This window comes from Pteropus medius, unplaced genomic scaffold (assembly GCF_902729225.1).
Source record: "Pteropus medius unplaced genomic scaffold, Ma_sr-lr_union100, whole genome shotgun sequence".
NCBI lineage: Eukaryota > Metazoa > Chordata > Mammalia > Chiroptera > Pteropodidae > Pteropus > Pteropus medius.
This window is the reverse complement of record NW_024356397.1, coordinates 2,957,312-2,981,797: the sequence shown is the minus strand read 5'-3', so window position 1 is coordinate 2,981,797 and position 24,486 is coordinate 2,957,312. Positions and strand designations below refer to the sequence as shown.

Below are 24,486 nucleotides of genomic sequence, written 5' to 3'. Positions count from 1 at the left end.
GAAGCCTACACACACGCGCGTGCGCACACACACACACACACACACTCACAAATACATACATTGCAATTGGGTCCAGAAACCCAAAAGAACATCCTAGACTTGATAATAGAAACTAAAGTTTCTCCACAAACTCATCGCTCTTCCTTTAAAACCTTCCTGGGCCAACTGCCAGAAACCACACTCAATTGGTCTGAGCCAGAGATAACAGCCTCCACTGAATCTTCTGGTGGGAGCCGCCTCTCTCCAGTCAGGGCCAGTTGCTACTTAGATTCCATTCACTCCCACATATTACCTTCTAAATCTTGCATAGCAAAGCAGAACCGTCTGTATCTGTTTTCTCCTAGTAGCCTGAAGTCAGGGTCTCAGCTCTTATTTTTGCCTTGAAGGAGAGGATAGGAAATACATTCAGTCATCAAGCACCTACTCTGTGCCCCTGGCCTGGGTACTGAGGAATCACAGCCTAGTGTGGGCAACTAATATTAGGGTTGTGAGATCTATGCAGAGGTAAGTGTTGGCTTCTGTTTAATTTTTTGCCTTATTATTTCAGAGTGCTGTAAAGCTCCTCTAATCCTTAAGCTTTACATCAGAATCTTTGATATCTATTGTCCTTTGGGTGGAGGTGGTGTGGTGGAGCGTGATCTAGAACCCAGCACAGTGCCTGCCTCAGAAGTGCTGGCTGGGTAGAATCAAAGATGATGCCTTGCTCTCACCAGTTTAGATTAAGCCCAGACCTCAAGACCAGGTAGGTGGAGGAGGGAAGGGGGAGGGCCATATGGGAGCATGGCATGAACCCTACTCCTAGGATGTAGACAAGCAAAGAGAGAGACCCTTATTATAGCCGCTCTAAATGCAAGTATCAGGCCTGCCTCTAATATTTGCAGGCCTGGGGAAGAGCAAAACTGAAGACACACTTACCATGTACCTAAATTTTATTAAGTATGAACTAGGCTAATTGTGAATGATCTAGCCACCTATAATGTTTAATGTACCTTCGTAGCAACCTGGAAGGCCAGGTTTGAATTTAAACTTTTAAGACTCCTTGAAGTTCTATGCTAGAATATTCCCCAATCCTGGGCCCCAGCCAATAGCCTGCCTGCTCTTCCCCATGCAGCCCCATCTCACACTGCTAAAGGTTTTGTGTATATGTATAGACACTCCAGGCTGCATACCCAAGCTCTGCCCACCCAGCTCTCTGACAAACAGCTGCCCCTTGGTCACCTCTTAGGCCTGGGAATATGCATACCAATAGCAAGTCTGTTGTCAGGACCCAAAGAAGACGGGCCAGAAAGGGGGCTTGGGGTCCTAGGTACTAGGAGGGTAGTCTAGAAAGAGAAAGGGCATATCCCCTTGACCCTGCACCCCATGGAGAGGGTTGTGGCTGGAGGGCTGGGGACAGGGCCATCTGAAGTGGGAGTCCATGGCACTGACCTTCACCCTCTTGCAATGGTATTTTCCAGGCTACAAAGTCAGCTCACTGACACGAGTTCTTGGCCTCTGACATGAGTCCCTTATATCCCCACTCTGAGAGGTGAAGGAGAAACAGCAGACCAGTACAAAAGAAAAATACTGTTTATTCCACACGACTACATCAAGTGCTTCTCCCCTCCCCTCCCCTCACTCTAGCCCTCAGCAAGTTTTGCCAATGTCCGGAGGCCAGCCAGAACCTCAGTGTCAGAGCCTGGCTTCTGAGACAGCAAAGGAATCTAGGCATAGGAAAGTGACTGGATTTCTAAGAACACAAAAATGTCAGGGTCTCTCATTCTGAATTCAAATGTGTTCCTCAATCCATTTGGCCAAATTCTTTCCCTGGACCCCACCCGAATAAAATACCATGTGTAGTGCAGGGTCAAAGGCCCCAGCTAATTCACCAGGACATAGAAAGTTTTGGTCTTTCTTTCATTTATGGAAACAAAAAAGCCACATGCAAACAGTGAAACCAGTTCTGCTCTTTCTCCTGCCTTTCCACAGCAAAGGAGCCACTGAGCTCTGGCTTTAAGTTCAGAAAGGTGCTTTCAAAACAAAATTTATATCAACTCCCTTTAGAGCCTGATGCTACCAAAAACAAAACAGAAAACCCACTTCAGGGCCACAGCTGCTTCCTGGCAGCTCTACAGTGGGGAAGCAGGAGCAAAGATCACAGGCTGGTGAGTTCCGCTTTGGGCACACTTCAGGGTCACCCTGCACTCTGCTGCCTGGAGAATTCAGCCTACAAATATTCTGACCCTGGTATCATTCCTCTGAAAGACCTACCCATCCTTTGTGCAGAGGAGAAAACGATTTAGTTCTAACCCAGCCTTAGGAAGATAGATTTAGACAAAGGAGGAGCTGAGAAAGCATTGGTCAGACCTAATTTAGACCAGCAGTTCATTATCTTTTTCCTGTTCTGACACAGGGCAGATGGTGTCCTGCATATCCACTGCTATGGACACACCCTGAATTATGTGCTATTCCCAAAGCACCAGCTGTGACCCACTTGTCTCCTCAAAAAAGAAAGCATATCTGAATGCAAGTATTTGAAGGTGAAAACCTGTATCTCTCTAATTTATTGAAGTATAGATCACTGAATTCTTAACTCTGGTACTTTATTCCTGAAAACCTGTTTATCATGCCCCTCCCTAGTGAGCATATCGTCTCATTGAAATAGGTCGATAACCCTGAACTTGAGTGTGGAGACTTCCCCTGGGAGACATTCTCTCCTGGAAGGCTGGGGCAGCCTTCCTCACACTTACTACACTCTGCCAGATTTGCTTGGTCCCAGTGCAGTGGAGTGGGAGTATGTGTATGTGGCAATTTGGCACACAACTGTCCTTTCACTGGCAGGGCTACCAAGAAGGTGGCCACGCTGGCACTGTAGGGCCTGGGAGGGATCAGTTGTAGGCAGGAAAGGAAGCAGCATTCCAGAGGAAGCTAGATTAGCAGGTGGCTGTACCTCCAGCAGAGGCAGTGACGTGCCTTTGCCTGGCAGTCACTTCCTCAGGGTGTATCATGTGAGGTACAGTGGAGAACAGTTGCTGGAGACCTGGCTGCAAAAGGACAAGAGTAGTGAAGACAGGGGGTGGCTGACCCCTGTGACTTGTGGTCCTTTAGGGATGGTCTACACAGCAAGGCTGGGCTCATCTAAGAAACCTCTTAGAGCTCTCCTGACTTCATGGAGGAACCTGCTGAATTCCAGGGTTTGTCCAGCCGCAGTGAGGCTGGGAAACTTACTTAGCAGCTCGGATGAGATGCCAACCCCCGATGTGCCATAGTTACCCGCTCTAGAGGCAAAACCCATCCTGCTCCGGCAGTATTCTTGGTTCAGTGGAACACTGGGGGTATCGCTTACACAAACACAGGGTCTAAGACTCTGGACGAAATAAGATTTCTCTTTCAGTATCCAAGGCTTAAAGTTACAAAGAAAAATAGAGTCAAGTCAGCTTCTCCAAGAGACCTTCCTGGGCTGCCATCAGCTCTTTCCAGATGTTGGCCGTTCCCCCAGGACCTTGCTATCTGATTTATTGTTTAATTTGCCCCTTCTGAGAAGGCCCAGTCCTAGGTTGAGGAGAGTGCAAGGACGAGAAAGAGTCAGCATTCCTTTCCTCATTTTTCTCCAAAGTACCTGCTTACGTGGGCAGTGAGATTTTCCAGGCTGCAAGTTCCTTAACCTACACTGTTCGTTTGGTTTTGAAGCGGGGGAGGGGCAGAGATGGTCATTAACAGAGATTAGATTAAAATCTGGGAGGATGACCTTATTTACTGTGTTCCTAACCTGCCACAGACCCAGGTCAACCCCAAGATAACTAGAATTCACTGCTATTTCCTTCCAAATGGATTACAAAAGAAAAGGTTCTGCTTCAGTGCAATTTCCCCCCAAAGGAACCAGAGAGAGGCGGGAGAAGAGATGACATGTTCTGGCCCCAGGACTGTGGAACCTTCTGACTTGAGGTCAAGGCAGACACTGAGTCTGGCCTTCTGAGCAGCACATCACACCTTTCAGAACTGTGTCTCTTGGGTCCTTTCAGGGGACAGTGTGCCTGCAGGCAATGGGGGTTGAGGCTGTGGTTCTCCTGGACAAGCTGCTTATGCTAGAATATTCTGTGACGCTCACACAGAGGAGCAAAGGAAAAGAGAGGGTGGAAAAAGAATGCCACTGAAACAAGAGCTAATGGTCAGTTCTTAGGGGCTGCTGCAGCCCTGCCCCAAACGTGGGGCATTTCTGGTTCCCCACCAGCATTCACCCTTCAAAAACCAAGTTACCAAAGTGCTTCTTTAAGTGACACGCCAAATCCCCTCCCTTGGCATGATCAGCTCCGAGCCTAACACTCTCAGTGAGCCCCTCTGCCCTCCCCACGATGTGCAATATGTGGGAGACAGATGGAAGGCAGCTGACGCACATGCACACGGTGGAGTCTCAAGACCCAGGATAAGCACAGCTACACGTGGCAGATTGACAGGTGCTGTCACAGCCGTGGCTGCAGCCGGTTGCCAAGGGACAAATACAAAGTGCTGGAACACAGGGCTGGGGGCTGAGCCCTAAGGGATCTGAAAGACGTTCAGCTTGCTGGTGTTCTTGAGCGTCTGGCGCCGATTGCAGAACCAGACCCGCACGACCTCCCGGTCATAGTTGAGCTCCTTAGCAATCTCAGTGATTTCCTGTCCGGTGGGCAGTGGGTTCTTCTCAAAGTAGGCATTGAGAGACTCTATGGCCTGGGGGGTGAAGGAGGTGCGGCGTTTGCGTTTCTTGGAGGGCTCACCTCCCACAAACTCCATCAGGTTCTGCTGGCCTTCCTGGTTCCGGAGTTCGGCTTCATTCAGCCACTTCTCCAGCACCGGCTTTAGCTTCTGGGCACTCTTGGGCGTGATGTCCAGCTTCTCGAACCTGTAGATGACCCAAACCCAGAGAGGGACAGTGAGAATGTCTTATTCCTCACACCTGGGTGTAAGCAGTCTCCTCAAGGGGCTGCTCCTCAGGGCTGGTGAGACTGTATTCATGTTTCCCTCGCCACCCCAACCTGGATCCCCCTGGTTTGGTCAAGCCCAGACTCCTCAAACTGTCTTATATCCCAGGTCATACAGAGGGGCTATTCCATGGCCTCAGTTCAGTAGTGTAGTGATAACAGTGCAACTGCTTTGTAAACAACCAGTCTAGAACTTTGACACCCAAATGAGTGAGGTCCTTTGAGGAGTCATACTTGAGAGGTCTCCAGAAACTGCAAATGGATGTTGTGCGTGCTGTCCTCCTCCTTTCCCTCCAGGATTCCTGAATAGATTAGTGTCTGCCCTTAGGATAACCGCTTTCAAATCTCTGCCCGCAAAAGACCATATAAAATGCTCAGGATTGGAGGATAAATATCAGAGGGTCCTCCCTTGGAAGGACCTAATCAGTCTTCGGCTACTCCAGGTATTCGTATCTACCTTTAGGAACAAGGGAAAATGAAGGGTTCAGAAACCCAGGTCCCTGTGAACACCAAGTGGCACCAGATGCCTGAGTAGGTGCTGACCTTGCCCAGGCAACCTTACTCACCGGCAGATGGCTGACTGGCTGTACGCTGGGCCTTCTGTCGCTGTCAGAGCCTGACCCACCTGGGTCTGAGTGAGGCCCAGAGATAGCCGGCGGATCTTAAAGTTCTTGGCAAACTCCCGGATCTCTTCTAAGTTGATCCCGTCTTCATCCAGACTTGGAGTATGTGGCTCTAGGCCAGAGGAAGAAACCAAAGGTGAGTGTGTAAAACAGATAATCATCACTGCTTATCTAGTCCATTGTCCTGGCCTGGTGCAGAAAGATGAAGACATTTAGCAAAAGGCCAGCACACCCTTAAGATCCTCATTAACCCTGTCTCCAAGACAAACAAGATCGGGGGAAGGGGGCCTGGACCAATCTGTCTGGAGATAGAGGTATGTTTTCAAATTCTTCCAGCTCTGACTGCTGACCCTCCCCATTCTCCCTACTCCTGGCCCCCAAGCACATCTGTTGGCCATACGCATTCCTCAAATACCAGGTGAGAGATCACAGGAGAGACAGCCAATGGCTAGGCTTCTCAGAGAAGTGCCTCCACTATTATTATGCCTAGAATCCAGCTCAGTAGGAATGGGAATAAGAAAGCCAGTCCCTGGCATTGGGTATTTATCCTTTCAGTTTAAACTCCAGGAAGTCTATTAAGGAGAGCAGCTTCTAAAGAGGTCAGGTGTCCGAATAAATGCCTCTCCCCTTCTCCACAACCTCCTCCAGGAGCCACTTACTGGACACCAACTGGCTGACAGTGGGCGTCTCTGAGCAGGTAATTGGGATGGGAGCAGAGGCAGATGGCTTGGCCGCTGGGGCTGGGCTGGCGATGACCACAGCAGGCTGGGGCACGGCTGGCGTGGGCTGGATGGGTTGCATCTATAAGAAGAGAGCCAACAAGCCCCTATTGCCCACCTGCCCACCTCAAGGGGTCGGAGTCCCTGCATGGACCAGAGGCAGGGCCAAAATGGGCATGAATTTACATTCACTCAGCACACTCCTACCTGTGTCCTATCAAAAAGCAAAACTAAAAGCTACCTATCAACACCCGCCCAATGATAATGACCTCCAAAATAAGCACAACAACTTGACCCACCAAGCTAGAGTCTCGTAGCCACCTGTGAAACAGGAAGGTCAGAGGCTCAGAAAGCTTCAGTATACTTGGTCAAAGCTCCAACAAGTGTCTGCCCTTAGGATAACTGCTTTCAAATCTCTGCCCTTAAGGAGAAACCTGATTCTAGAGCCTCCCAGGCCCCAAGTGTCCATTAATAAGGAACCAGCGAATGACATCTGGGACCCCCCTAAAAAGAGATACTGTGCAGCCATTAAAAAGAATAAAGTCATCTCTTAACTACTGACATGGAAAGAACTGAGTCATAGTGCTAAGTGGGAAAAAAGAAAAAATCAGGTGGAAAAAAGTTTTATGGAATAATTTCTTTAAAAAATACATATGAATTTCCAGGGAAAAATCGTGAGGCATATAAAGCAAGTTGTCAACAGAAGTCTTCTCTGGGTGTGGAATTAGAAGAGATTTTTACTTTTTTACATTACACATAATCTTCGAATTTTTATAAAAATCATTTATCATTTATAATCAAAAGAAACTATAAATAAATGAAATTAGTATTTTTAGTATTTTTTTTTAAGAGTTTCCTGAAAAGTTCAAATTTCCTCTAGGATGGGTCCTGTTCCCTGAATTCTACCTCCTGATAGCTCTCTAGTCCATTTCCTCTCCCTTCCCAGGGCCTTAGCCTTAGTTCAGAGTGCCTTGTCTCTTGCTAGAACTGTTTAAGCTGTCTCCTTAACGACTCAGGTCTCACCACAGTCCATTCTTGTTATCCCTGGATAACAAAGGGAATTTTTTTTCATGCTAATCTAATCAGCTATTTCTCTGCTAAGAACTCCCCCATGACACTTCACTAGCTAATAATAGTGATAATAAAACACCGTTTTTCAAGTGCTTTCTGTGTACCAGAGTGTTAATTGCCTATGTGTAATATATCCTTTAACACTCATAACCTTCTGCAGTTGGTCCTCTTATAATCTCTGTTTTATAGATGAGGCTAAGAGGTTATTCACAAGCTGAGAAGCAGCATATCACATTTGAGAACCTTGGGCTTTAACATTAGCTGGGAACTTCTTAGAAAGGGGAATTCTTGGGCCCCTCCTCAGACCTACTGAATAAGAAACTGTGGGTTGCAGCCTGGGAATCTGCCCTCTAGGTGCTTCTGACACACACTCAGGTTTGAGAACCCCTGCTCTGGAGTGCTATACTTCTTGCGATTTCCTAAAGGTAGCATACTCTCTCATCCAACTCATCTCTTTAGATTAGTTCAGTGATCCCCAGTCTGTCGATAGCTCCCTTCTCTGGGTTCCCTTATCATGCCCCTATCATAGTCTTTGTCAGGCTGCCTTGTAATCGCTTTCAATGCTGGGCTACCTAAGGCTAGGAAGGGCATCTTATTCATCTCTATATCTTCAGCACCTGATATATAGTAAGCCCTCAAAAACTGCTCCTAGAATAAACAAACAAATGAATAATCAAAGCCACAGTGCAGAGTGGAGGGGTGGAAGGATGAAGGGGGAAGAGGGAGGGGATGCAGAACTAACCTCCTAGGGCTTTTCTGGCAGTTTGTTCACCCTGGAGCTGATTAAGGCCCGGTTTACTTTGACCACCTCCTTCCTGACCTTCTCAGAATAGCACTGGCCTCTGAGGGCACACAGACACGTTTTGGGTGTATGTGGAAGATGGATGGGGGGGATGCTGTTTCCCTGGGCAGAACATGTGTGACTCACATGGGCTTTCTACCCTGGGACCTACCCTCACTTTGGGGAGATTCTCTGCTTTCCCATGGGCTTCAGAAAATAATCTTGTCCTGCCCATAATCTGGAGACAGGCAGCCCATGCCAGATAAGTACTGCCTGCTCCCCCACCCCCACCCCAGCCCTGGTACCTCACTCTTAGCAGGGGACTCAGGTGTGCTGGGCTTCCGGACAGCCACAGGTGGAGGCAGGGGGCTGCTGGCTAGGGTCGCGATCACCTGGCCCTGGGCGTTCAACAGCAGCTGGGGGGTCACAGCCTGGACCTGCAGGCTTTGCGCTGGTGCTGGGGCTGCCACGCTAGCTGAGTTCACTACCCACGGAAGTGTTCCAATAACCTGGGAGGAAACAAGGCAGGGACCCTAAAGGTGAGGGCAGTGTCCAGCTCCCCCAACCCAACTCTCTACACTGGCAGGGGAAGGGACTTAGATGAATCACTTAACCCTTCTGGGCCTTAATTTCTTCCTCAGTAAAGTGAAGGATTCGCACTCTAAGAGCTGTTTCCTTTATTCTATCTCCAGAGCTGTGATGGAGCCAAAATAAGTCGGTGTGTGGAGTCAGCAGACCTGGACGTGAATCCTCACCCTGCCACAGTTTAGCTCTGTGGCTTAATTTCTCTGAACCTCAGTCTTCTCCCCTAAAAAGTGGGAATAAAAATCTTCGCCTAATAAATTTGTACTCAAAACGAAGTGAGATAGTGTATGAGAAAACACCTAGCAAGAGCCTGGCCACAAAGTGGATGCTCCATAAATGAAGTGGGTGCTCACCTCAACTAGAGTGGGCACCTCTAAGGCAGAGTGGTGGCTATACCCCTGCCTGGCTTCAGCATCAGCAGAGAGTTGCCATACAGGAGATATGAACAGCAGCCTGACACCCTGTTTAAATTTCTATGACCTTCAGCCCAAGTTCTGGCCCCCCCAGCTAGCTTTTCCACAGCTGCCACCCCTCAACCCTGGCTTTGACCACTTGCCTGCCCCTGAGCGTTGGTGAGGATCTGACTGCTGATCCCCGGCATGCTGGGGATGGCGTTGGCAATGACTGGAGTGGTGGTGAGGGAGCCCAGGATCTGAGTCTGCCCCCCAATGGAAGCAGCACTGATCTGTGGGTGGAAGAAGAATCTTGCTCAGAGGCTGAGGGACAGGAAAGAGCCCAAGGCAGAGTGAAGAGGGCTCAGGGCATTGGGGTGGGGAGGTAGGGATGTGGGGCAGATATGAATGTGGGCTGCAGGCCCATGTCCACTAGCTGAATAGTATCTAGGGCTAGGGGTTGCAGGGGGTCAGCCGGGAAGGATCGGCCACGGCCATGGAAGAGTAACTCTGGCTAATCTTTCAGGCTAGGCCTAGGAGGGTAGAAGGGCTAGACAGGAGTAGCTGATGTGATTTTGGTCACATCTAACAACTCCACTGCCAAGCCAGGAGCCACAGTGGACCAACATTGGCACAGGTCTGTGAGCCTCTAGCTCCACCTTAGTGACAGCTCACAAGTTTGCAGTCCCCAGACATCATCCCACCCTCTAAGGCTGGTCCAGTGGTTCAGGTTCTGGAGAATTTGCCCAGCCCTCTTGGCAGAAGTTGTCTGCTCTTGTTTGAGATGGACGGATTGGCAGCTGCAAGGAGAAGGCTTCAGAGGGAGCCCATCTCCGTTGACGTGTTGGAAAAGAGCCATATTCAGGGGGCTGGTCCTCCACCTCCTTCCTCCCCTGTCAGTTCCACCCTTGGCCCAAGATTCAGTTCATCCCTGGGTGAGGGCAGCGGCTTACGATTCCCGGGCTAAATGCGAAGCCTGCAGGATGGACGGTGATCTGTGGGGGGGTATCCACTGGCTTGGGGGTGGGCAGAAGCGGTGGCAGCAGTGGGTAGAATGGCAGGCGTGGTCTGCAGCAGCGGAGGGGTCTGGAACAGCGTCTGGGGCTGAGCTGGTGGCCGGGGCTGGGCGGGCGAGGAGGCCTGTACCGGTGGGGCAGCTTGTACGGGTGCCGGAAGGGCGGTATTCAGCACAGCAGCTGCTATGGAGCAAGGCAGAGACAAAGGTGCTCAAATGCCTAGTTGCAGCCCAGAGCAGCTCCAATCCCAAGGGATCTGGCACAAGAATGAGAGGGGGTTGGGGCAGTGGGGCAGAGCGGGGACAGGCAGCTGATTCCCTTGATCCTTGCAGGGGGCAGCACATGCCAACTTCTCTCATCCCCCCTCCCTTGGGCCTGGAGATGTGTAGGTTCAAAACCAGAAGCTGAATCTTCTTGCAGTCCTTCTCAGGAGGCTGGTCATGGGGTGAATTCTGGCGTGGGGGGAGAGGGGCAGTCTCAGACAGTTGGTTGAAGTAAGAGAGGCCTGCTGGGCCAGCATGGTGTCATCGCCTAGAGTCCTGAGTTGGTGCAGCGTCTCTGTGGCTGGGTGCCTGGGACACTGGATCCAAACTCCAAGGCTGTTGCCCTGGGCGAGCTGCAGGTTCTGAGTCCAACATGGCAAGCCCGTGTGCAGGAATGGTAGTGTAGGGTGGTGAGGGGCCTGGTGCAGTCCTGGGGAGAGTTGCCGTTACCTTGGAGACTGGCTAAAGGTGGCTTGAAAATTCCCCCCGTAGGAGAAGTAGCGGTCAGTCCTGGGAGGGCAGCCACGGTTGCTGTAGGAATTGTCCACACGGCCAGCCCCTGCTGACCAGCCACTTGACCTGCAATACTGATGGGGATAAGAAGAGGTTGAGTAACTGCCCCTGCTGGAACCATAACTCCTGTCAGAACTGTGGCTAAGTTTTCCTGAGTCAAGACCTGCAAAAGCAAACAAGATTTCAAAAAGAAAAGAAAAAATAAAAAAAATCAACATCGATAGCGCAAACACTGGGTCTCTCAGACCCAGTTGAGCACAAACAAAGCATTCTGAGGCAGTGGGGAAAAGGCCGCATGAAGTGGGGGAAGAGATAAGCCCTGGCCAGAGGTCCAACCCTGAAAGGGGTGCCTAGATCGGACTATCCTGCCTTCAGAGAAGCAACTCAAAGCAAGGACAGGGCCTGGCCCTGTTCACAGGACAGTAAAGGGTGTACGGGCCTCTTCCACTACAGTCTGCTGCCTCCCAGGCCTTCCCTGGGCCCTTGCCCACAGGACCGGTGTTTTGTGGCCAGGAAGCAAGGGAGTGATGGACCCAAGTGGTCAAGAGCCGACAGAGGCCTCTGGGAATTTCCGATTAACGCTACCTTTAATGGATGCCTAGGAGATCTGTGCATATAGCGAAAGGTCTCAGGGAGCTCAGTACTCCTGGAGGATCCTGGAGGCAGCTTCTAATTTTGCCAGGGCTGTCCCCTGGCTCTAAACGAGAACTCTGTGAATAGTGCATTAACTCTTTCAGGCATCCACTAGATGGGCTGACAAGTGTATCCACTCATTTAGCCATTAGAGAAACAGAAAAGCCTGAGGCATGAAGAGTTAATGCGATCTCTACAACCCTTGCTGGACCCAAGGAGATTACCTGGCAAATAACATCTACTTTTCTCAGTGGGCCTAATCTGGGGCAGGGGAGAGGCCAGGGGTGCCTAGTAGGGGATTCCCTCCCTCGAGCCACTGCCCCTTCCCTGTGCTGCCTCATGAAGTTCCCAGATCCCATGGCTACCCCATCTTGGCAGTCCTATGCCTTGCTCTTGCCCATTGTTCTCTGTCCAGCTCTCTGAGTGGCTCTTACCTGGGGGGCAGCTTGTACAGCCAGTGATGTCAGGGTCTGAGAAGTCTGAGGCTGGCTTGGGGCTTGGCTGAAGGTGGTGACAACCGGGGCAGGGCTCAAAGGGATTCCTGGGAGTGGCTTCACTTCACATGGCAATGAGAGAAAGAAGGACAAGGAGTGAGCCTGGTGTGAGCAGAGGGGTCACGGGACTGGACTGTCTTGTCTGTAGCTTGAAGTGGCAATTCTCAGCCCCATATTGTGTTTTTGCATAACTGGAGACCAATCACTAGCTTCCCCTGGCCCAGCAAGTAACTTTTGAAATGCTACTGGTAGGGAGAAGAGGAGGCTAGAAAGCCTTGCGCCAGACCTAGGAGGTAAGCCTGTCTTTTCCCACATTTAAATGAAGAAAATGTAGGCCTAAACAGTTGGATACCAGTCTCTCATTTCCTGGCTTTATAGGATACTGTGACCAATGACATAGTAAGTAGAGGGGCCTAAAGTGAACATGTGTCAGGGAAGGAAGGAGCTAGAATCAATGGGAGCAGCTTCCCTTGGCTCATCTAGCAACTGCATAATTGCTCACCCCACCTCAGGACACTTTTTGGATACAGGTGCTGGCTTGGGGAAGGGGCAAAGATTCTTCAGGGAACGGTCCTTGAAATGACGGTCCCTGAAAATTGGACATATCTTTGCCACATTCAGGATCACAGTGGCTGTCTGAGTCAAGCAGCTATTCTCGGCCAGTCCCTGAGGTCTGAAGTCTGGAAGAGCAGCTTCCATGAACTTCTAAAGGAATTTTCTGTGAACGGAAGCTTTGCAGCCAGGTCATAACTTCCTCTTGCTGCCTTAATTTAGTGAGGTATTGGGGACCCACATCAGGAAGCCTCTTCAAAGCTACACGACAATGAGGAGAGGGGTTATTATTTAATATATGGTGAGGCATTAAAAGGAGTCTAAGTATTGGATGATGGGTATTAGACCAGATCAGTGGGCTCTTAATACTGGCTGGGCATAGATTTCAAGGCCCTAGTCTGGGCTTACTGAATCAGAATGTCTGGGGTGGAGGCAAGTAACCTCTCCTCTCTTTTTCCTTTCTAAAAATTAAAAGAAAAAAATTTTTCAATTACAGTTGACATACAATATTATATTAGTTTCAGGCATACATCATAGTGATTAGACATTTATATAACTTATAAAGTGATCACCCTGATAAATCTAGTACCTATCTAACATCATGTATGGTTATCATAATATTATTGATTATGAATCTTCTCTGAGGTTAATTCAATCACCTGAGCTGAGCTCTGCCACTCTCCTTTCATCTCACCCTGACTCATCCCAGTTTAGGTCCGGAAGTGACTGAAACCAGAACTAAAGTTCCAGAGACAAAGAGTACAGGATAGCCCTAGAAGTTGACTGGAAGTATAAGTTGTGGCCAGAGGCTGTCCCGTAGAAAGGAAGATGATAAAACTCTAAAGCCACCTAGGCCCCAGGGACTTATGCTGACTCTCCAGGGAACCACAGAAAGGGTCTCAGGTGGAGCAGTGCCAGATGGGAGGAATGGGCTCATACCAGTTGCCTCTGCAGAGGAGTCTGGGTTGTCTGGCCCAGCTTCGTCAGCAGGTTCATTGGCTTCAGCAGGACCTCTGCTCTGGGAGCCATCGCTGGCCACACCCTCCAGTCCTTTGTCCTCCTCCTCAGCAGGGATGTGGGCATCCACCCCAACTTCCAGCACACGGATGGTCTCATGGCCTGACATCACGATGACCTGCAAACAGAGGACAGGAATCACTGCTGGGAGAGGGGATGATATAGACCTCCCTGGGAACCAGAGCTCTGGGTATGGTTGGGGGAGAGAGGAAATGGCACCTCAGGATGAAGACCTCCTGTCCCAGCGACTGTGTGCTCTGTGAGAATTCCAGAGCTTGGGGCAAGCTGCAGCTCCTTGATTCCAGAGAATTTGCTGCTAGGAGAAAGTAGGCCCGGGTGACAGGGGGAAGGGCCTGACACAAGCTGGAAAAAGTCCCATTGAGCCAGACCACTTGGGAATATTTATATTTGCTCCCTCTCATAGACTCGGTTCAGGGAGTGGTAAATGGCCTATCCCACAGCCTTGCAAGGATGTCCTTTGGCCTCTAGGACACTGGTGTATGGCTGTGAGAGCCCCTAACACAGTATCCACAGCTTAAGCTGGGCCAACAAGCAAATCCCACTTCATGGCTCCTGAAACCTTATAGAAGTTCCCTCAAAGGTAAATGGGTGGAAAACAGATGCTCCCTAATGTTGAGTAACTTTTTCAGCTCATAATTTCTTTATTTCCAAAACTCTAAGGTAAAGGCCAAGATTTCCCTGCAAGCTAATTTCCTTAAACAAGGGTCAGGAATCCTGAAGACGCAGCCTCTCACCCCATCCCCCTGGACTGGAGCTTGTGCCCTGTGAGCCTGTGGCTCCAGTTGTGCCATCTGCTGTGGGCCAGCTCTGACCTTAAAGATAAGCCTGCACATCCCAGTGATGCAGGCGGTCCCTGGGCCTCCTCAGAACACTTGATCTTCTTTCCCTGCTCAAACAGCCAGCATTCAGCTCTTTACCTGCAGCACTGAAATGCTTCCAATTGGGCCATTCAAGAATCAAGAACACTGTACGTTAAAAAGCTCTGTGTCGGGCCTCCCCTGCACTTGGCCTGTGCCTGAAACCACTCCCATGACACACTCCTTAAGCCTGAAAATTGGATCCAGCCAGAGCCTCGGCTGGAAAAAGTGACCATGTGATCTATCAAGGGAGCTGGAATGAAATAAACCCCCCAAAGCCATTGCCTTTTTGACTCGAACTTGACCTATGAGGGACTTCACTCCAATTACATTTTAGGAAATAGTAATCTTTTTCTCCCTTTAAAAATTACATAAGTATTAAATGGTCATTATAGAAAAATTAGAAAAAATATATAAGCAATGTCCTGATGTCCAAATCTTTCCCCATGTAAGCTTATACATATTTGCACATTTTAATTTCACTTTTTAGTCATAGCTTAAATCCCCAAACTCAGTCCCTGAGAAACCCTAACTGGCAACTACATCTGGATAGGTGAAGTGACCCTGAAGTTTGGTAAGAAACAATGAGGGGCTCTGTGGGGTCTTCCTACTTGCCCACACCGCTTGGTCCATTACCCTCACTCTCCCACCTGACCCGGAAGATACCTGCTCATTGACAGTCAGAGATGACTCTGGGCCAGCTCCTGGATCCATGGTCACTTGTCAGGGTGGGGTTGGGGTCAACCCACACCTAGCACATCCTGTGGAGTGAAATGAGATGGGAAAAGCAAAGGCTGATGTGACAGTAATACAATTTCTATACCATCTCAAAAAGTTGGAAGTAGAATGGTAGGAAGAGAGAGAAGCTAAGTTCTCCCAAATATTTGTAGAAATAAACAAAACAGGATTCTAAGGATTTTAAAGTGTCCTAGGAGAACATACACCAGGGTAACAAGAGGAAAGAGAGGGCCAGGCATCTGTCCCTGGGCGTTCCTGAGTCCACTGGGAGAGAGTAGACTCAGCAGAACCCAAGGTGACCCAAGGTGACCCTGACCCAGAGTCTGACTCTGACTCAGAACCTCAGACATGGATAAGGAGCACACTGGGTATCAGAGTGCTTCTCAAGGGAGGAGTCTGAGCAGACTTCCTGGAAGGGATGGTAAAGACAGGAATAAATTAAAACAGTAGTCTCAAACTTTAAAGTGCATGATCATCACCTGGAGCACTTACTAAAAAACACAGATCCCCCCAGCCTCCTCTGGATCAAACATCCTCAGAGAGTCCAATTCAGCATGTGGGTCCCACAGAATCACCTCTTAGGTGATTCCGTGGCAATGGCTCAAGGATCATACTGGCCTTTCACACTGGAGGCAGGACAACATCCCAGATGGTAGAGTAGTCTGACAAATGCAGTGAGGAGTGGGAGAAGCCCTTGTAAGAACAGGCTGTCTGGCTGGAGCCACAAACCATACAGTCAAAAGAAATAAAGGTAATAAAGGGGACAAATAGGTTTAAACACTTATATAGAAAAGAAGACAATTAACATTTGAGCGCCTACTCGGCTAAGCATTTTAGGTAACACTCATGTATCATTCATAGCAGCTGGGGGCGGGGGCATTATTTTCACCATGTAGATGAGGAAACAAAGCTCAGAGAAATGTTCTAGATTCTCCACTTTCCCCTTTCTCTTCCTCTGCCATCCCAGGGTCATTTGTTTGTTTTCTTTTTTGTGTGTTTTTACTGAATGAGATAAAATCCATATAACATAAAATTCACCATTTTAACCATTTACAAATGTAAAATTCAGTGGAATTTAGCACACTCATAATGTTGTGCAACCATCACCACTATTCGTTCCAGAGCATTTTCATCATCCCCAAGGGAAATCCCATACCCTTTTCCTGCCACCCTCAGTCCCTGGCAATCTGCTTTGTCTCTATGGATTTGCCTATTCTTGATATTTCCTATAAATGGAATCCTACAATATGGGTCTGGCTTCATTTACTCAGCAGAAGGTTTTCAAGGTTCATCCATGTTGTAGCATATACCAGTACTTCATTCCTTTTTATAGCTGGATAATATTCCATTTATGGGCTTTCTGCACTCTCTGGGGATGGCTCAGTGACGGATAAACCAAGATTTGATTTCCAAGATGGAAAGTCCATCACACTCAGCTGTGACTTTACCCAGCACTCCACAGGCCTGTGCTAATCCACCACCTCCCCATACGAGTAGTTCCGAAAAGCAACTTATTAGTAACACTTAGAAAACGATTAAAGGAAAATAAGATCTTCATTTAATCCTTGTTACAGAACGGTAAAACGTCTTAGAAAATGAAGAAAACAATCAGAACTTTTCAGAGAAACCAGCATCTTCAACAGAAGAAAACTAGAATTTAAAGAATAATTTTAACATGTAGACAGTGAATTTGAAGAAAATATATATTCGAAAAATACATTCAAAAATGTCAATGCACGTGAACCTAAATCACTTGGTAGTGGGTCATGCAGTGGTCTCCAAAATGTTTTTGTGAATCAGAAGCTTTCCAAACAAGAATTAAATGAAGAAAAGGCAAAATTGGTAAAGCAGGTTGAAGAGAAAGAAGACCTTCTTCAGAGGCCAAAATTACAGTAGTCAAAATGTATAGGTCAAAGAATGACCTGTCTCAGCTACAGTTGTTAATGAAGAAGTGGTGAAGTTGTAGCCAGTTGTTGCTTTATGAGTTACAGTCAACTATATCCGAGAACAAGAAACTCAGTTTTACTCAGTTAGACCACTGTTAGTTAGACGATAAACTGCTACACTATAACAGAAATGAAGAAGAATTTGTAGATGTTTTAGTCATCATGTTTTTCTTGAATATCTTCGAGAATCACAATGTAATAAAAAGCTACTTAATACATTTTAAAGATAAGAGAAGAAACCACTAGGGCTTAGAGAAAGGTATCCTGACGAACGTCAATTTAGGGCACTCTGTTATATAAATATAAACCAAGTTCTAAAATGAAAATTTAGCATTTTGAATAAATTTCTCAAAGAAAAGATTTTTTAAAATATTAAACATTTTAAATAATAGTAAAAATAATTTGTACAATTCTCATTAAATCCTGGAAGGGAGCCAGGGCCCACTCAGAGCCTCCTCTTTTGCCTTCTTTCTCTTTGAGTTTGAAAAACTCCTGAAGCAAACCTGGCATGGCACCTTGCTTGGCTAACGGATGACTCACTTACCCCAGCCTTCCTGTGCTAACATCTAAAACACAGGCATTCTCGGGGAGAGAAAGAACTGAGAGTGCTGAGGCATTTGCCTACGGCCCAGAGATCCAAGACCATCCAGGACTCTCAGCAGAGCGGACTGAGATGAGTTAGAGGACCTGGTTCCACTTATCATTCTTCTTTGGGAATTGCTTTGGGCTTAGGGCAATGTTCCAAGACATCCAGGAGGAGCACTGGGAAATTGTAAACAGATCAGAACACCCTAGGGTTGCCTGAGATCCTAGTAGGAAAAATCCTGAAATGCTTTGTCCTTCGTTTATTTGACAAATATTTCAGCAGCTTCTCTGCTCTAGGTGTTGGGGAAACAGTGTGGGAAAAACACATTTCCCAGCTTCGTCAAGAATTCTACAGTCTAATAAGGGAGTCAAAGAAATAAAAAGGTAACTGTAATACAGTATGTTTAAATGTCACTGTGGATGAGCAGAGAATGGTGGAGGAGCCACAGAAGGGATTCTCAATGAAGTTTTGTGTGTTCCTTTCTCCTAGTTCTAGAGGAGCATGTGTTTCAGACATGAAATTTTATTTATAAGAATCTTGTGCCATGTAGAGGAAAATGGAATTTACATGGGATTCAGACTTTTAATTCAGACTCATTTCTGTGGTTTTAGTCACTCCGTTAACATTTAATGTAGTTGAGGTTTTCGAGGTGTAAAATACCTTCTCATTATACACTCATTTTGGGGGGTAGAGGGTACTCTGTGTGAAGGTAGTTGACTCCAAGGAATGGCTGGTTGAGCTGAAATTAATATTACCGGTATTCAAATGAAAGAGTCACATTTGTTATGAGAAATTACCTTTCAAACTTTTGACATTGCAATTCTCTCAGGCTAGGTTGTTTATAGATATCAGTATCTCCAGTTCTATATAACTTTTGTATTTAAATTGTGTACCCACCTGCCTCCTGCAGAGCTGTCACTCAAGTAGGCCCACAAGGACTGGAAGCAAAAGATTGGTATAAATGGATAGTTGGGGCTGAGCTGAATAGGGCAGACAATCTACTCTTCCCCTCATCCACAGACGGTCTCCCCAGCCTGACAACTACCAAATCTAAATCTCCAGCTTGGATCTCATCTGGGAACTTCATGCTCACATATCCAACAGCCTACTGGTTGTTCACATCATCTTATACTCAACATATTCAAAAGCAAACTCCTGATTTTCACCCCCAAATTTGCTCTATCTGCATGCAGCCTTCCCCATTTCAGCAAATGGCAGCCTTTATTTTTCACAGATGCTCAGGCCAAAAATCTTGCCAACACCCTTGCTTTCTCTCTTACATCTAACATTTACTCCTTCAGCAATCCTTGTTGGCTCTCCCTTCCAATACGCCCAGAATCCTCCCACTTCTTATCACTACTACCTCCGTCCACACAACTTTAGTACCTGGTGTGAAGAAATACCACATCCCCTCTAGCACACAAATATTACCTGCCCTGTTCTTAAATCATCAGACTCCAGGTGGGCTGCTACCTCGTTCAAGTTGTCATTGCTTGATGGCTTGTCTGCATATCCTCCCACCCTTCTCCATTTCTGGCCCCAGGACACAGATTTGCCTTCCCACCTGTTGAAGAATAATAATCACTGATAGTTTATTGGGACCCAGGCCCTTTACACACGGTATTACAGTAAGCACCTTCTGGAGACAGCTTTCTTTCATATTCTCAGCTCTAATATTTACTAGTTGTGGGACTCAGGACATATAATGTAACCTCTGTACCTCAGTTTCCTCATCAATAAAAATGAGAGTAATAGCACCTACTTCATAGGGCTATTGTGAGAATTGAATAAATTAATGCATTTAAAAAATTTAGATTGATGTCTGGCATATAATAAGTGTTCAGAAAATGGCAGTTATTATAAAAATTTACATACATTATCTCATTTCAATTTAGTGTAGCACTTAAGAACTTAGGTTCGTCTCTCAGTTTCAGCATTTCTTAGCTGTGAAGCCCTAGGAGACGACCTAACCTCTCTATGTATGCTTCAGTTGCCATACTTGAAATGGGAATAGTGTTGCAATAAATTTTGTAAGATATTCAATTCTGACACCAACTTCAAGAGAGCATGGAGCAAACACATACTAAAGCTTGACCAGTTGTGTGACTGTCCACATGTGGGCAGGTTACTTTTCTGATTTCTTGGGGATAAATAATAAGAGAGCTTACCTTAGAATTACTGTACAGAACACTAAGAGCAATTAGCTATTATTATCACCATTTTTATAGATAAGAAAGTTGAGGATCAAAGAGAGATAAGGGTATAGGCTTTGGAGGAAACCTAGATTCAAGCCCCAGCTAGGCCATTAAACAGCTTTGTGGTCTTGGGCAACTGCTTTAATCTCTCTGAAGCATAATTTCCTTATCTTTAAAATGATGATTAAATGGGCAAGCATTATGGGGTTGTTATGATAATATGAGATCATGTAAGTAAAATGCTCTTATTATGATCTCTATTTTTTATCTATAGGGAAATGGAAGTTGGGAGAGGTCAGGTGACTTGACCAGGATCATAGTAGAGTCAGTGGCTGATTCAAATTTCAAAGTGTGTCCACCTGCCCCAGACTCCTAGCCTTCTGACACCACACCAAGCCTTCTCTCTGTAAATGGGAGGAAGGCGGATGGGGACTGTTCTGGCCCCCAAGGATCAAGACACATTGGGAAGTGGAAGCTTTCAGTTCTGCTCCAGATCCTCCCCTTCAGACCCTGGATCCACGGGCAGAAATAATGGCTTGCTATGTGGTTGGTAGACCAGCTAGGCACACACATGGGCCAGAGGGAGGGAAAGGGAAAAAAATCGAAAAGCAGTGAATAACTTTATTTTCCCTTTCAAACCTACCATTTATAATCTTAGGCATGTGAGTAAAGACTTGTTTAATAAGGACAAATTTAGGTTTAGTTTCTCCTCCTGCCCCCTTTCTCTTATGCCCAAACTTGATTAATTCTGGGCAGGACGATAGGAGGGAGCATATGAAATGTAAAAAATAAAAAGTAGGTGTCTTCCCCCACTAGCCTGTAAGCTCCAAGAATGTAGGTCCACTTATTATCATAACAAGAGGTTATAATACCTAGTACATAACAGGAGGTTAATGAATATTAGCTGAAAATACAAAGTAAGAAATCGGATTACTTAGTTTTCTCATATTTCCTATCTTCTCCTCAAAACACATATCCTATTTCAATTTTTTTTTGCCCCCATTCCCAATACTAGGGTGACTTAAAAAATGATTTTAAAGAAGTAAGATTGAGTTCTGAAGAACCCTGACCACACTTACTCCTTCCTAATATGCCTGTCCAGCTCCTCAATCCCAAACCTTGTCTCCCTTGGCCAGTTTCTCCCAGGTCTCACTCCCTCTTGTGGACTTTCTGATCTTCATTTTGACAAGAAAGAGCTTGGGCCATAAAGGCAGAAGACCCAAGTTGAGTACTGCTTCTGCCTCAGGTAACCCCTCTAAGCCTCAGTTTCCTTAACTATAAAATGGGGCTAAATTATAGCACACACCTCATGGGTTACTGTGAGGATTAAATTGATAACATTTATGTAAGTCACTTAGGACGGGGCCTGGCACACAGCAAGCATTGTATAATTGTTTGTTATGTTATTGTTATTATTTTTAATTGAAGTAAAGCATGCATATAAAAATGCTTTTAATTGTAAAGTGTTATAAAAAATGTAAAAGATTACTATTATGACTTTATAGTGAGTAAATCTTGGGGAGGGGGATATTATCTTAGCCCATGTTCCTTCATAATGCAGAGAACCCTCAGGGAAGCAAATTTCTTCTGACTCACTTTTTCTTAATTGCCAGGGAGTACTTTCAAGAAGAGAAGAAATAGCCTATCACACACACACAAACGCACACCCCCACATGACATTATCTTGTTTGTTTTCATGTTTATGATCTGCCTGTCCCTCCAAACTGGAATGGAAACTCCAGGACAGAAGAAGTTCTATCTGTATTGCTCAGAGTGTGGCACAGAGTGGGTATTTTTTTTCGGACAAGTGAACTAATAAAGTTCTACCGCTGATATGCTTGTCAATGTTGGCTGCCTTAGACTACCAAGAAAGGGGAGGAGAGATAAACGTCTATGAACAATTGAAGACCAGCCTTCTACTTTCAGAACAGAGACTCAGAGCACATGAGCAGATAAAGATAAAATCTCTGCAAAGAGCTTTTTTTCATTTGCCCAGGAAGGCTTCCTGACAGTCTTTGATTTACCCTTGCCCCTCAGTAGAGGCTGTTTTGTGCAGGTTTTAGGCTTCCAATCACAGCTGCGTGAGAGATCCCAACGCTAAAGTGAAGATTGCAAGGCACCCTTGGCCTTGCCAGATGAGACTGCCCAGGGAGCACATATCGGCCCATTATTATGAAAATGTATTAATAATAATATTGTTATTAAATATTTATGAAGTGTTCATGCTCTGCTCAATGGTGACCCGCCCACCACTCCCCCACCCTTCCAGCAACGCCCGGGTCCCTAACCCGGAGTCCCACCAGTCCTCCTGGTGTATTGCGATTGGAGAGAATTGTAACAGGTCGCCCTCGCCTCCTAAGCCGACAGTAACCGCCGGGAACCCAGGCTCCCAGGTTCTCCCGTGGGGCGAGAATCCGCTCCTGGTCGCCACGGGATCTGTATATAGAACATCTTCTACAGTCTGTACCCCACGTTGGCTCCAGGGACAGAAACCGGGAGGGGCCAGGTGCAAGCTCCCTACGGGGTCTACCTGGCGGCTGCCCCCACCCCTTCCCGGTCCCCGCCGGCCCGCGGGCGGGCGAGGGCGCGGCCCTGGGCTTCCCGCTCCCAGGAGGGCGGCCGCACGCTGTCCCACTCCCAGAGCTCCCCGCTGCCGGGCCCAGCATCCTGGCGCCCCGGCCCCGCGGCATTTTTTTCCCTCTTTATCATAAATATATAAATTATGCTAATTACGGGCATTGCATATTAACCAAACCCGAAACCTCCCCTGCCCGGCCCCCTCCCCCTCCGTGCAAACCCCTCCCCGCCCCGGACCCCGCTACTTACCGGAGCCCGAGCCCCAGCCGCCTTCGCCCTAGGTGCCCGGCGGCCACCGATTAGCGATTCATCTCACAGTCCGGGCCGGGGAGCCGGGGGCCGGGGCCGGGGCCCGGGTGGCCGCCGCCCGCAGACAAAGAAGCCAGTGCGGCTTGGCTGGGCTCGGCTCGGCCGGGTAACCGGTCGGGACCCGCTGCCGCCCCCGGGCCCCCAGCCCGGGCTGGGCAGAGCCGAAGGGGACTCCACGGGCTACGCTAGGCGGCAGGGGTGAAGGCCGCGGAGTGGGAAGGGCCAGTGGGGGGGGCCACAGGTATAGTATATTTTTCTCCTTTTCCCTCATGTTCCACAGCCCCTTTCCTCCTCCTCCTTTTCCCTCCTTCCTCTGCTATCACTTGGATTTTTTTAGCTACTGCGTCATGAGCATAATTTATGCAAAGAGCTTTGCCGCATGCTGCACCGCGCTCGCCAGCCGCCGGGGGCGGGCGGGGAAGGGAGGGGATCGGGGAGCCAGAAACCAGGGATGGGGGCGGGGAGGGGACCCTCAGCCGCTACCCACGCTGGGAGGCCCCGCAGGCTCGCTCCCCCCACAGGAGTGGAGGGTCGGTGCGGCAGGTCACGCAGCCCCCTCCGAAATGCCGCTTGAAGTCTTCATTTTGGAAGGTGCGAGAGTGGGAGCAGGCGCACGGGAGTCCGGACTGGGGACCCTATGCCACATTCCCTTCAGCTTAGGGTGGGGTGGTAACAGCGGTGACTCCCAGCAACCGCATTTCCCTCTCTAGGTTAGTCAGTCATCTTCCTTTCTAAACGTTGAAAGTCAAGTTCGTGTCCATTCCCAAGCCCCAGGCCGGGACTCTACCGCGGGAAAGGAAGAGGAGCTCAGACATCGCTCAGCCAGCGTCGAATGTCTGGAGCAGCTGTTGCCCAACTCCATTTCAAGGAGCGGACTTTGGTCCTGAATTGAATGCTTCCCCCCCACCCCCGCCCCCACCGCCGCCACCTCAGTAGCGCTTGTGGGCTGTGTCGTCCAAAGACAGCTTGGCTGCCGTCTTGTCCAAGCAGACAAGGAAATGTAAAAAATAGACAAAAGTTCTCTGGGATGGAGGAAAAACGTCTGGCTTGGTGGTGGTGATGACACGTGAGGAGGTTTGGGTTTATCTAGAGGCTCAAGAAGGCAGGGAATGAGGAAGGTTGTAAGAAGAGGCTGACTGAAAGCAGATCGGAGAAACAGCTGACAAAAGGAAGAGTAAGGAGTTGGAAGAACAAAGGGGAAGAGAAGAGATGAGGGGAGAATTGGGGAGAATTGCAGGATCTGTAAATTTGGTAAACAGTGGATTCCAACATTGAGACAGCCTGCTGTCAGTCTAGGCTGCTCCATCCACTGTTTTGGTGGTCTTATGATGAGGTAGGCATAAATGAAAGGTAGTGTGAGAAGGATGGAAGTGGAGCCCTCGACCCTCCCCGGACTGTTCCTTAAGCCCAGGGGTAGAAGAATGCTGCAGGGGAGGAGAAGAGAGGAGAGGGGAGCAGCACCAGGTGGCTCCAGATCATCGCTATATACTTTTCCAGAAAAAGTATATGCGGCTTGCTCACATCCAGGGCTCTGCTCACAGAACCTTCCCTCTTGAAGCCTGGTATCATCATAGTTTGCCTGGTCAGCAGAGCTCACGTCCTATCAGCTGGCCGTTTGCATCTGGGGGTGAGGACATAACCCTGGTGGCAGATTTATGAGC

At 48.0% G+C, this 24,486-nt stretch overlaps 1 protein-coding gene and 1 pseudogene across 1 annotated transcript; one reads left to right on the top strand and one right to left on the bottom strand.

The window, feature by feature from the left end:
• Window positions 1-1,555: 1,555 nt before the first annotated feature.
• POU6F1 (POU class 6 homeobox 1) lies at window positions 1,556-23,054 on the bottom strand. The gene is given in 13 exon segments (XM_039862253.1): window positions 1,556-4,858; window positions 5,504-5,672; window positions 6,220-6,361; window positions 8,437-8,640; window positions 9,273-9,401; window positions 10,062-10,137; window positions 10,139-10,307; window positions 10,838-11,063; window positions 11,968-12,089; window positions 13,519-13,714; window positions 15,141-15,235; window positions 19,176-19,308; window positions 22,766-23,054. Coding segments are annotated over 11 exon segments (1,827 nt in total). The 5' UTR covers window positions 15,189-15,235; window positions 19,176-19,308; window positions 22,766-23,054; the 3' UTR covers window positions 1,556-4,512.
• Window positions 16,588-17,404, top strand: LOC120602192 (swi5-dependent recombination DNA repair protein 1 homolog; annotated as a pseudogene).
• Window positions 23,055-24,486: the final 1,432 nt, after the last annotated feature.